Source organism: Mustelus asterias, chromosome 9, assembly GCF_964213995.1.
Source record: "Mustelus asterias chromosome 9, sMusAst1.hap1.1, whole genome shotgun sequence".
Lineage (NCBI taxonomy): Eukaryota > Metazoa > Chordata > Chondrichthyes > Carcharhiniformes > Triakidae > Mustelus > Mustelus asterias.
Window position 1 is genome coordinate 125,618,384 of NC_135809.1, and position 13,491 is coordinate 125,631,874.

At 46.0% G+C, this 13,491-nt stretch overlaps 1 protein-coding gene across 2 annotated transcripts in view; it reads left to right on the forward strand.

Annotated features, from left to right (window-relative positions):
- Positions 1-13,491, forward strand: part of LOC144498984 (protein kinase C-binding protein NELL1-like) — an 893,123-nt gene that overhangs the window by 559,250 nt on the left and 320,382 nt on the right. For both annotated transcript variants that reach the window (XM_078221009.1, XM_078221010.1), the window contains one exon: positions 12,909-13,031. In XM_078221009.1, coding sequence (XP_078077135.1) covers positions 12,909-13,031 — 123 coding nt within the window. The remainder of the gene's footprint in view (positions 1-12,908; positions 13,032-13,491) is intronic.

Sequence of the window (13,491 nt, forward strand, 5' to 3'; positions counted from 1 at the left end):
TGGTGATCCTACCAAAAAAATTCTAAGTGCCGAATGAGGGTGAAAAGAGGAGAGAATCGCATAGGTTTTTAGGCAAGTTCCCAGATGCAATCAGATGCACTTCGAAAAAAGAATGAGGCGAAGTGTGATTCTCGCCAGTAGAGGGAGTGGGGCAACTGCAGACTGCAAGAGGGTACTATTGCGTATGCATCCCAATCTCCCAGTGTACTATGTGCAAATGTACACCCCCCCTCCCCCCCCGCCCCCCTGCCCGGACACCACACTCCCACCACACAGATCGCCCTCCCCCATCGCACCCCAATCCCTGCCCCCAATTGTGATCACCCCTGACCATTACCACCCCTGATCTCTCCCCCGGCTGATCATTGCCCCTGATTCCCCCCCGCCCCGGGCAATTGCCATCCCTGACATCCCCCCCACCCTCCACCTGCCGATCGCTACCCGATCAATCCTCGATGCAGAATACGCAGCTTCTCACACCCTACCTTACCTTCAGGCCCCTCCTCCTCAGGCCCCAATCCACCCCCTATGCCCCACCACTCCCCTTAGGCCCCCCTTCACACTGCCCGGTGCCTGGTGGGCAGTGCCAGGGTGCCAGGCTGGCAATGCCAATGTCCCAGTCTGGCAGTGCCAATGTCCTAGGCTGGCACTGCCAAGCTGGTACTGCACAAGGAGCACTGCCTATTCCTGCCCCTGACCATCCAGGGGGCTTCAATGGCTTCAGGTCCCACTGGCGAGACCATCACATATGGTCCCTGCTGGTGGGGGACCATACATGATGCTCGCCAACGAGGACCTCCACCAATGAGGCCGTTAAGGCAAGTGAGGCTTGGTGATTGCATCCCGGATTCAATAATAATATTTAAATAGCCTAATGAATATTAAAATCAGCCTCGCGCCCTTTCTGGGGCAGATTAGGGCTGGTAATATTGAGAGAGATGAGGGCAAGGGCATGTGAAGGAGATGGGGAGAGTTTTGAAAGGTAAGTACAAATTAAATTTAAAGGACTTACTCCTTTGTAGTTAAAATTCCACGACAGTTCAAGGGAGGAGCCAGAATTAAGAACTTTGTCAGTTCAGGAGTTGTCACCCTCCTGGCATTGCCAAGCATCACCTGGGCATTGGAACAGTGGATAAAACTGTTTGGACTCCATCTGTTCACTAGGGTGTTGCACCCTTGGAAACGGAGGCCAATGGAGGTGAGGAACAGTAGGCAGTAGAGAACGGGCAGACTGCCAGACATCTGGAAGGGAAACAAAGAGATGTGAGCATAGGATCTATGGGTAGAGGCAAAGAGACCCATAGTTGAATGTGGACAGTGCCAAAGGAGACCGTAGCTTTCTAGAAAGGTGGTCACAGTGCCCTGGTCAGCTGTGGATTCCTGTGGCATCTCACAGGTGGCTGCACAGTGGTGCATAATCCAGGTGATAGACGACCTCTTTACCAATGTTAGACAACACATCCGAACCCCAACTGATGAGGCAATTTAAGCTCAGAGGGCATTGGGCCTGGTGCCTGGGGCAATACTCTTAGGCAGAGGCAGATAACGCTAAAGAGAGAGGTGTCCCCCACTGCATGGGAGAAGGCCTCCCATCAACCCCCCGGGATGAAAACCACCCTCCTCTCCTTCATATGTGCCCTCCGTCATCTCACATCCCTGTGACGCAAGGGCCAGACCCTGGTACAAACCTCCTCCCTTCGGCCAAGCGGCACTCTCCGTGATGACTGTTGGGGAGGGAGGGAGGGAGGGGGGATGGGGTGCAGTGTCTGAAACCTGTCTCCTTTCCTGCTCCCACTTGTTTTAATTGGATAGCAAATCAGTCTGCTTATCAATTCACCCCTGGGAAAAATGTCAAATTCAGTCAGCTCCCACAGGAGAGGGATTCCTGACACAAAAGTGGAAAGTGGTTCTGTCTCCAGTGGGAAGATCCAGCCTGATAATGGCAAAGCTTTGCAGGTGAGGACGAGGCGACTTGAAGTGTTTGCAAGCACCTTCAGTCAATTGGATAACCTGACTGGGCCTCACACCTATCTCCTCACCATCATAGATATCAGCAAAGCCATTTTAGGGGCTCTGGATTTAGTTGCACTTTTCCAGCAGTTTTCCATTTCAGTCTCTTTTGATGTTGATGCTATCAGGTTGAGTGGCTTTCATTCCCTTCCTGTGCCACAGCAGATTTCAACATCCTACATAAGCCGGAAGGTTTTAAGCATTCTGGCTGTACTCTGTTTCAATAGCAGTTGTAGATAACACATGATATGAGAGTAACTGATTCCACATTTAGCGCAATTTTTTTTTGCAGTCGCGAGCTATTCTTGCAAAGCTACTGTGGAAATACTTTTTGGTCCAGGATTTTCTCTCTCCCATTTGTAAGCTAACCCCTTCAGAGAAGGTTTCGCTAATGATGTGAATTATCTCTTCCCCTACTCGAGGTTGGAGTTTTTTTCAGATTATTGCTATCTTTTGCTCGCAGATTTACAGTGAAGGTTTTTGTCAATTCCTGTGAAAAAGTGACTGCAGTTCCGTCATCAACATCCTTGGACGAAAGTAAAAATTCCACAATTCATCACTGTGTTTGGAACAATGTTCGGTCATTTGTCAGTGCGCTGGGTAACAATGCAGGCATTGATTCACATTCCATGGGGTGGGATTTTCCGGCTGTATCATCCGGTCCCGGACCAGGTCAATGGACCTTTGTCTGGGCTGCCAAATTTCCTGGCGGTTTCTGCCACGATGGGTCCAGAAGCTCCTAACTCTAGAGCTGAGCTCCAGTGCTGAGAGGCACGGTGGCACAGTGGTTAACACTGCTGCCTCACGGCGCCAGGGACCCGGGTTCAATTCCGGCTTTGGGTGTCTGTGCGGAGTTTGCACATTTTCCCTGTATTTGCGTGGGGTTTCCTCCCACAGTCCAAAGATGTGCAGGTTAGGTGGATTGGCCATAGTAAATTTTTGATTTGATTTATTATTGTCACATGTATCAGTACACAGTGAAAAGTATTCTTTCTTGCACGCCATACAGACAAAGCATACCGTTCATAGTGAAGGAAACGAGAGGGTGCAGGATGTAGTGTTACAGCCATAGCTAAGGTGTAGCGAAAGATCAACTTAATGCAAGGTAGGTCCATTCAAAAGTCTGATGGCAGCAGGGAAGAAGCTGTTCTTGAGTCGGTTGGTACGTGACCTCAGACTTCGTATCTTTTTCCAGAGGGAAGTAGGTGGAAGAGAGAATGTCCAGTGTGGGTGGGGTCCTTAATTATGCTTGCTGCATATAGACAGAGTCAATGGATGGGAGGCTGGGGGAGAGGGCCTGGGTATGATACTCTGTCAGAGTATGATGGACCGAATGGCCTCCTTCTGCACCGTAGGGATTCTATGATTCTAAGTCTTGTTTATAATATAACAATTTGAGTGAATCTCAAGTGAAAAGAGTTTGAGCAGTGTTAATCCAACAGCGAAGGGTTCTGCCCATAATTCATTAGTTGGGAACAGAGTGAGTTCAATTCCCGTGCTGGCTGAGGTTATTCATGAAAGCCCGGCCTTCACAGCCTTGCCCCTTGCCTGAGGTGTGGTGATCGTCAGGTTAAATCACCACCAGCCAACTCCGCTCCTCAAAGGGGAGAGCAGCCTATGATCATCTGGGACTACGGCAAATCTTCCTCTTTTACATTAATTGGCACCAAATTTAGGAATCTCACTCAGACAGCCCCGTAAGAAAGGGCGACCTATAGGAAGTAGGAATGCCAGATCTATGTAGCACAGAGGGTTTTCCCGGATTTCAAGATTAAGGTTCACTGCTGTGTTTTCGTTAAGGGATTTTGCTTTTGTTCATACCTAGCCTGGAATCATTTATTGATAACATTGGCCCATTTCCTCAGCATTGATATCCTTTAGCTCAATGAGTGCAATGTCTTGCAGTGAAATAAGTCGGAACACAGTGCCGTGTTTAAAGCCATTTGTTCCATGGGTGGAATTTTACAGCCCTGTCCGCGGTTGGGGCGGGGCCGAAAAATGGGCCGAGGCGTTGAAAAAAAGTCCACCGACTTAAACGGGACTGGAAAATCTCGGGGACGGGTGGTACCGTAAAATTCCACCCCAACTGATTAATTACCATAATAGCTTGTGTTTGCATTTGAGCAAAGCAAAATCAGTGTGCCTTTTCCGACATGGATTTTTAAGGTCTTGTGACACGGAAGATTTTACTTTTAAAGATCTTGGTTGAAAGAATTTCAGCATTGCAGTGTATAAGTAGTACTGGGCTTAACATGAGGGTATATACTGTGGCCTAGCTTCCTTTGCACATTGCACTTTTTAGGGATGAGATTCTGTAACGCTCTGCCAGTGTTCTGCCAGTTACTGCCAATAAAAGTCAGACTGGCTGGTCTATCATTTCCTTAAAGTGGATGTCACATTAGCCACCCTCCTGTCTCCTGGCCTAATTTTGCTTTCTATGGAACTGTAGAAAATTATAGTTAGAGCCTCCATCATTTTCTCCCCTCAGCTTTGTCAGGAACTATAAATCTTCAAATGTCAGTCTATTAGAGTGAATTACTATTTTTCGAATGGCAGCGTCCTGTACTGGCTGAATGTGTGGATGCTGTCAGAAAGAAGACAAACATTTCTTAATGGGCTGTAGTCATTTTAAGAGTTGAATTTAACTCCCTAAATTGTTTTCAAGCTCTTCAATCTTTTGCTGACTGCTCTCTTCCTGTTTGAATAATTGGGTTAATTACATGAATATTGTGAGGGGCGGCACAGCGGTTAGCACTGCTGCCTCACAGCTTCAAGGACCCAGGTTCAGTTCTGCCCTCGGGTGACTGTCAGTGTGGAGTTTGCACATTCTCCTCGTGTCTGCGTGGGCTTCCTCCGGGTGCTCCAGTTTCCTCCCACAGTCCCAAGATGTGTCGGATAGATGGATTAGCCATGGGAAATGTGTGTGATTACTGGAATAAGAACAAAGAACAAAGAACAATACAGCACAGGAACAGGCCCTTCGGCCCTCCAAGCCCGCGCCGCTCCCCGGTCCAGGATTGAATCCTGAATCCAGGATCCCCGCCCAATAGGGTGGGAGAGAGGGCCTGTCAGAGAGCTGGTGTAGGCTCGATGAACCGAATGGCCTCTTCTGCACTTTTAAAAAATTCATTTGTGGGACATGGGCGTCGCTGGCTGGCCAGCTTTTATTGCCCATCCCTAGTTGCCCTTGAGAAGGTGGTGGTGAGCTGCCTTCTTGAATCGCTGCAGTCCATGTTCTGTGGGTTGACCCACAAAATGCAGTTAGGAAGTGAATTCCAGGAGTTTGACCCAGTGACTGCGAAGGAACGGCACACACACTTGCATTGTGACAAGTTAATTTGTCATGCTGAAATCAGTGGCTTTGATACCCGTAGAACCATAGAATCTCTACAATGCAGAAAAGGCCATTTGGCCCTTCGAGTCTGCACCAACATTCTGAAAGAGTCATCTTACCCTGGCCTTCCCCCGCCCCCCCCCCGCCCCCCCCCCCCGGTCCTATGTCTGTAATCCCACGCTTTTCGATGGCGAATCCACCTAACCTGCACACCTTTGGACACAATGGGGCAATATAGCATGGCCAGTCCATTTAACCTGCACATCTTTGGACTGAGGGAGGAAACTGGAGCACCCGGAGGAAACCCATGCAGACACGGGGAGAACATGCAAACTCACGCTGGAATCGAACCCGGTCCCTGGCGCTGTGAGACAGTAGTGCTAACCCTGCCGCCCTAAAATCAAATCATATCGCATAATGATAATAGTTATCTTAGAACCATATCAAAATGATTCCTGGAGATTGTCGAAAACTGTTAAAATCAAGGGAAAAATAAACAAATCTTGGCTTAATCTGGAAGTTGGTGTCAGTGAGTTGATGCTTCTCGGGGTGCATCATTGAAAACCCCAAGACTGAAAACAAGGAAAAATCATGAAAGAGATGTGAACTTCCAGGTTTATGCTATTAATCTTGCTGTAAAAACCCTTGAAAAAGTTGAATGAAGTGGGAGTGTATTTTTGACAAGGCACTGAGTTCACGAGGATGACTAAAAAACATTACTGGCCCTGAATGTCTAACTAATTTGTGGAAAGATAATTTTTTTCAACTTTGATAAATAAGTTCCACGTATTTCAATTTCTTTGTGATATAATTTATCTTCTACCTCATTCCCATGTGTGTGTCCCAATCACCTATTCCACTGGTTGTGTAATATGAATGAAAAATGAATGCATTCAGTGATGGTTACCTCCTGGTTTGCTGTTTGTGAGAATACTTCAACACAATTGGCTTTTGGCAGTATTACACCTGCAGATACCCTTGAGTTGGTGCCAGATCCCAACTGACATCAGGGAAGGGGTAGATCGGCAGCACACAAATGGCTAGATCTTTGTGGGTAACCTTTTTCACAGTCAGTGGCAAGTGCGTTTCTTTGTTACTAGCTGCAAAATCTGGGTCAGGGAGACAATGCTGCCTCTGGCTACGAGTGGTTCAAGTGGCATTTTCTGACAAGGCTTGAAAGCATTTCAAAATAAATAGTTTGTGACTGTAACACCGGGACACCTTTAATGAATGGAAAGAAGATGCAGAGCGTTCATTCTCAGTGTCGAGGTTTTAAACTGTTCTCGGTGTGGAAAACCTCTAAATCTAATCTAACTAGTTCCAAATAATGATCATAGTTAACCAAAAATGAAGCCAGGAATGAGCAGGGTTAAGGTAGCCCTGAAATAGATAAAATCAGGCGCTCTTATACACAAAAGTACTTGAGTTCTAGACATCAAAATGATAAGAAAAATCTGTCCTGATTTGGATGGTTTGTGTTGGTGTGACAATCTGTAATGAAGATGAAAAGCCACATACGGGTTAAGGCAGAAGATTTGCAGACATCCCCAGCAACCCTTTCATAATGTGAGTGTGCACTGAATACTGAGCAGGTGAATACTGCCCTAATTGGCCTAGCATTGGAGTCTCAGATGCAATGAAACATTGTAGTTCTCACTAATTTGCAGTTGACATTGCTTCCTGTGAGAGCAAGCATTACTTTAGATATGGAACGGTGATCAGGTGACCATACAGAATTGGAACTCTTCCAATTAAGTTGTCTCGATAAAGTGCACTAAGAGATTGGATGGAAAAAGGCAATGACGGCAAAGATCTAGGGACCAAGATAACCTTTGTGACATTAGTGTACCTTTAAGAAAGGTTGTTTTTTAAAATCATGATTTCTTAGCTCACAGCCTCAGCTGATATCATTATTATTGCCAAGTGGGCTACTAGATGAGTTTCATTGCTCCTTAAGTGGCTTGGATGGGAGTTGTTTGTTTTTACATTGGGATCTTTTTGTAACTCTGCAAAAACTGGTTGGCAGGTCAGGTGACAGAACTTTTTTCATTTTCAGTTCTGAGCTACAGTTTATTTTTTAGAAGGGACAGCCAGCTGAAAAGAAGTGGTTTCTCTCTCTCCCTTTGGGAATTCTGCTGGTTATCTGAAAGCAAGGTCTTGCCTTCCTGCAGTAAAGAATCTGTGGTTGGTGGCTTGACCAGAGAGTCTCTCCCTGGGGTTCTGAGAAGCTGTTTTGACTTCAAACTGTTCGGAGTAAATCCAGAGAATTGCAGACTTCAACCAAAGGACTCAATTTCCAGTATCACGTGAGCCTTAGACTTTGCTGCATTGAGCTTGTTTAAAGGGTTTTGTCTATGGAACATTTTGGTTTTGATTGGGACATCTTAGGAAAAATTCATGAAGGGTTACACATTATGGTGGTTGTTTTGTTTTTTGTTTGTAAATGATAGAAATTCTTGCTAGCTTTCTTACAATACATGTTAAATATATTCTTAAATAAACTTGGATTGATAAAAGTTCCCTGGTGGGTCATTTGAATCATACCTGAAGTGAAACCAATCCTAACCAAATTCAAGATGCAAAACTTCTGATCCAAGTGGGCTCCATAAAACACTTTGGAGTTTCTGACCCGAGCCATAACACCTTTGAAATGTCTTGTCCTAGAATTCATGTCAGTCATACAGCTGAGGCATTATGACCAGGATTTGGCACCGGGGCTCCCATCCCCAATCCTGGCATAAATATTGGGAGTGGTTCTGTTCTCACCTGCCCACCTTGCCTGATCGCCATTAGCCGGTTAGTTGGCTTAACCGGACTTAAGCCCCCAGTTAAGAACAGAGTCCTGCCTCCAAGTGAAGATCTGCCAGCCAATCAAGCAACCGGAAGCTGTCTGGTCCCAGTAGCGCCAATGGCAATTGTTGCTGGATGCAAAGGTAGGTGGGGGGGAGAGGCTGGGTACCACTGGGATCAGTCCCTGGTGAGGAACAGATGGGGGGGGGGGGGCAACGATGGGGTGGGCAGGGAAGGAGGCGAGGGGAAAGATGAGGAAGGCATTCAGGGCACCTCTGAATAGAGTCATAGAGGTTTACAGCATGGAAACAGGCCCTTCGGCCCAACTTGTCCATGCCGCTCTTTTTTTAAACCCCTAAGCTAATCACAATTGCCCGCATTTGGCCCATATCCCTCTATACCCGTCTTACCCATGTAACTGTCTAAATGCTTTTTAAAAGACAAAATTGTACCCGCTTCTACTACTACATCTGGCAACTTGTTCCAGACACTCACCACCCTCTGTGTGAAAAAATTGCCCCTCTGGACACTTTTGTATCTCTCCCCTCTCACCTTAAACCTATGCCCTCCAGTTTTAGACTCCCCTACCTTTGGGAAAAGATATTGACTATCTAGCTGATCTATGCCCCTCATTATTTTATAGACCTCTATAAGATCACCCCTCGTCCTTCTATGCTCCAGAGAAAAAAGTCCCAGTCTATCCAGCCTCTCCATATAACTCAAACCATCAAGTTCCGGTAGCATCCTAATAAATCTTTTCTGCACTTTTTCTCGTTTAATAATATCCTTTCTATAATAGGGTGACCAGAACTGTACACAGTATTCCAAGTGTGGCCTTACCAATGTTTTGTACAACTTCAACAAGACGTCCCAACTCCTGTATTCAATGTTCTGACAAAGGAAACCAAACATGCTGAATGCCTTCTTCACCACTCTGTCCACCTGTGACTCCACTTTCAAGGAGCTATGAACATGTACCCCTAGATCTCTTTGTTCTGTAACTCTCCCCAACGCCCTACCGTTAACTGAGTAAGTCCTGCCCTGGTTCAATCTACCAAAATGCATCACCTCATATTTATCTAAATTAAACTCCATCTGCCATTCGACAGCCCACTGGTCCAATTGATCAAGATCCCATTGCAATCAGAGATAACTTTCTTCACTGTCCACTTTGCCACCAATCTTGGTGTCATCTGCATGGTCCAAAGGACGGGTAAAGGAGGTGCCATCTCCTTGCCAGTCACCAGCCTGCTCAGTGAAAGATGCCAGACTTCACACATTGGCTCTGCATCCACGTGCTACAGGTTAAATGTCAGCGGCAGTGGGACAAGGCTCTTCAGTGGCTAATACTTGGCCTCAACTGGCAGCCAGACACGTTGATGCCTCACTCATTGTAAAATCGTGGTAGGGTGGGTAGGTGCCCAGGATAAAATTTTGCCCGCTGCTGCTATTTAGGTGGGATGCTCAAAATAGCAGAGCTAGTATTGGGGGAGAAAGAAAGGCACATCTCATACTTATTCAAGACAGTTATTTATTAATTGTTTAACACTCCAAGCATGGGAACAGAAATCGTGTCTTGGAAAAGCTTATAATTAAAAATCAAGGCTTAGCGATTTCTGGCATTTGTTCAATGTGCACATCCTGCAGAATATGCATTTTCTTCATCTATACTGAATCGAATTTGGCTGCTGTGTGTGTGTGACCAAGCCAAAAATAGCAAAGAAATTATCTGATAGCAACAACTCTCGCAGAATAATCTCCTGCTCTTCACTTTCTGGATTTTAATGGGCCATTGTGTTTCTCTGAAGTGTTGACACAAAAAAACTGTCCAATTAGCATGTTGGAAATTATTAACAGCAATTGTCAGGTTATCAGTGCACACGTGTGGGGGTCGGTTAGCTCAGTTGGCTGGATGGCCTGCTCGTGATGTGGAGTGACACCAACAGTGTGGGTTCGTATTCCTGTATCGGCTGAGGTTATTCATGAAGGGCCCCACCTTCTCAGCCCTGCCCCTTGCCTGAGGTGTGGCGATTCTCAGGTTAAAGTCATCACCAGTCAGCTTTCCCCCGTCAGTCTGGGACTATGGTAACTATACCGTTCGCATGTATGGATCAGGTCAAAAAGGAAGAAAGCAGGTTTATACCTTTCGGAAAACGCTCAGTATTATAGAACAAAGAACAAAGAAAATTACAGCACAGGAACAGGCCCTTCGGCCCTCCAAGCCTGCACCGACCATGCTGCCCGACTCAACTAAAACCCCCTACCCTTCCGGGCAAATAATTATGCGTTATTATTTTCAAATCCTCCATCCTTGCCTACAGCTGGGATTCTCCAGTCCCGCTGTTGTGAACAGAGGCAGAGTGCTGAATTCTCCGTTTTCGCTGGCACAGCAGCGGGGTGTGCCAGAGTAGAGAACTCCAGCTCTTGTGTCTGATTTTTGCGATATGCTCCTTTCTGCAACCACGAGGAATTTGTAGAACATTTCCAGCATCTTACTGGTTGAAGGGTTTGGTATAGATGGACTAGCTATGAAGAAATATGTTTGCTTCTAATTTGAATCGGAGGGGTGATGAGCGGAAGAGGGTTGGAGGGCAATCATTAGGGTGGGCAGCATTGGTTGTCATTGGGTAGGGAGAGAGGCGGTCTTCAACAGTCAAGCACGGTTGTGCCTAGGATCAAGAAGGTAATGATCTGGAGAGGTGGCAGGTATATTTTAAGCTATTAACTTGGTGATTGTGGCCTGCAGTAGTCCCTTTGAGCACCTCTGTTAGGCCTGAGTTTTCTTGAACACAGTTAGGACCTGCTGCCTCACGGTAACTGAAATAACTCCTCAGAGGCCGCTGTCCTTTCACCAGATTCCCTTTATTTACAAAACTCTATTCCACTCCCAACAGTGCTTCAGGTACACAGTCAGAATCCAGAGTGCCAGTAGCTCTGATGCTCCTCAATATATACACAGGTGAGACTCCCTGATTGGGCAGGCAATCATTACCTCAATCAGAGAGCTCATACTCCAAGAGACCCACCTCATGGGCCTTGTTGAGGCCATTACACCAACCCAGTATTGCAGAGGGCATTGCAAACAGGTATTAGGCCTCTCATAGGAGGGAATGGCCTAGTGGTATTATTGCTCGACTATTAACCTGAAACTTAGCTAATGTTCTGGGGGCCTGGGTTCGAATCCCGCCACGGCAGATGGTGGAATTTGAATTCAACAAAAAAAATCTGGAATTAAAAATCTACTAATAACCATGAAACCATTATTGATTGTTGGGAAAACCCATCTGGTTCACTAATGTCCTTTAGGGAAGGAAATCTGCCGCCCTTACTTGGTTTGGCCTACATATGACTCCAGAGCCACAGCAATGTGGTTCACTTTCAACTGCCCTCTGAAATGGCCTAGTGAGTCACTCAGTTCAAGGGCAACTGGGGATGGGCAATACACATTGGCCAGCCAGCAATGCCCATGTCCCACGAATGAATAACAACATTTGAATTTGGAAAGAGCCTGTGTCAGGCATGGATCATGGACGGCGATATTTAGATATTTTTTTTGCCTACTCCAATCTGGTGGGTAGACGCTTCCAGCTTGTAATGAGCAGGGCATATTTGAAGCTTAACACACAAAGAATGCCGGACCATCCAATTTCTCGGCCATCACTTTACAACACAAATTTGAGTAAAGCAATTATAGGTTTCTGATTTTTCTGAAGAGAGTTCTCCCTCGGATACACATTTTAATAAGGTTACGCATGGCTAGTGTTTCATAAACCTGCTGTACAGCATGATCTGCATTGACACAAAATGGTTTTCGATTCACATTAACGTAAACCTGGTAGTTTAATTGCAAAGTTCCGACTTACTGAAGTGTTGCGAGACCATCTGCGGAAGATAATCTTATATCACTTCAGCTGCACATGAGCTCCTTTTATAATGGCAGTCTTGGGCAGCACAGTGGTTAGCACTGCTGCCTCACAGTGCCAGGCACCTGAGTTCTATTCCCGGCTTGGGTCACTGTGTGGAGTTTGCATGTTCTCCCCGTGTCTGCGTGGGTTTCCTCCGGGTGCTCTGGTTTCCTCCCACAGTCTGAAAGACGTGCTGGTTAGGTGCATTGGCCATGCTAAATTCTCCCTCAATGAACCTGAAATAGCGCCGGAGTGTGGCGACTAGGGGATTTTCACTGTAACTTAATTGCAGTGTAAATGTAAGCTACTTGTGACACTATTAAGTAAACTTAAACTTTATTTAATTGCTAATAGAGAAAATGCTGGAAAGTCTCAGCAGTGACAAAGCTTTGACAAAGAGTCATCTGGACTCGAAACGTCAGCTCTTTTCTCTCCTTAGAGATGATGCCAGACCTGCTGAGAATTTTTCAGCATTTTCTCTTTTGGTTTCAGATTCCAGCATCCACAGTAACTTGCTTTTATCCTTTATTTAGTTGCATGCTGGCTGGCTGCAGTAAAACGAGATGCATTGGACCTGAAAACATTACTGAGAGGAAGTGCTTTTCATTGACCGTAAAGATTGTTTCAATCATGCTTGAAATAAATATAATGAACGCGATGGATATGAGCATCTTTGATAGGACAACTGTTCTGCTGTTTTGTTTAGCAACTCAATCTCTCCCGACATTTCAGTCAACTGGGCAATCCTCAGTGCGATTCATCTGAATGGCACACTCTTCAATTGATTCTTTTCCCTTTGTGACTCTGGGTAACAGAGCCTGCAGGCCTGTCCATCAGCACACTTGAGCAACCTCCTTTCTCTCCCGCAGAACGTGATGAATGTGGAAGTGGACAGCACAGCTGTCACGAGATGGCAATTTGCACAAACACAGTCCGAGGCCACCGATGTACCTGTAAGCCTGGCCATGTGGGCAATGGAACCATCTGTCGAGGTAGGAATCGCAGCTGCTCTGGAATGAGGCGCACATTTTTGATTGCATGCTCATTTAAAAAGTGTTGACATGTCCATCCGCATCCAGGAGAACTCAGTGCTGGAAGGTGCCACGGATCCCATGCTGAAGTAAGTCTCTTCAAGAAATATGGTGCGCGTGAATTTTCAAATGATTTTCATCTCAGTTGCCTGGTTTCTCCCTTCATTCTGTCTCGGAACAATTGCTGTAACTTCAAAAATCCTGGAAGATGTCAAAGTCGGGAGAGCCTCGGTCTCCGTGAATCAGTTCTAATCCTAAAGAGCAGAATGTTTGACCTCTGAAAATGACTCAGTGGTCCTCCGATTCTGCCTACTCTTATCCTGCTTGGAGCAGCATGATGAGATGTTCTTTTCCCTATTCCTACCAAAGCCTTGTAATTCTGAGTGGCAAAAATGAAACCAGGGTCATTATAAGTTCATAA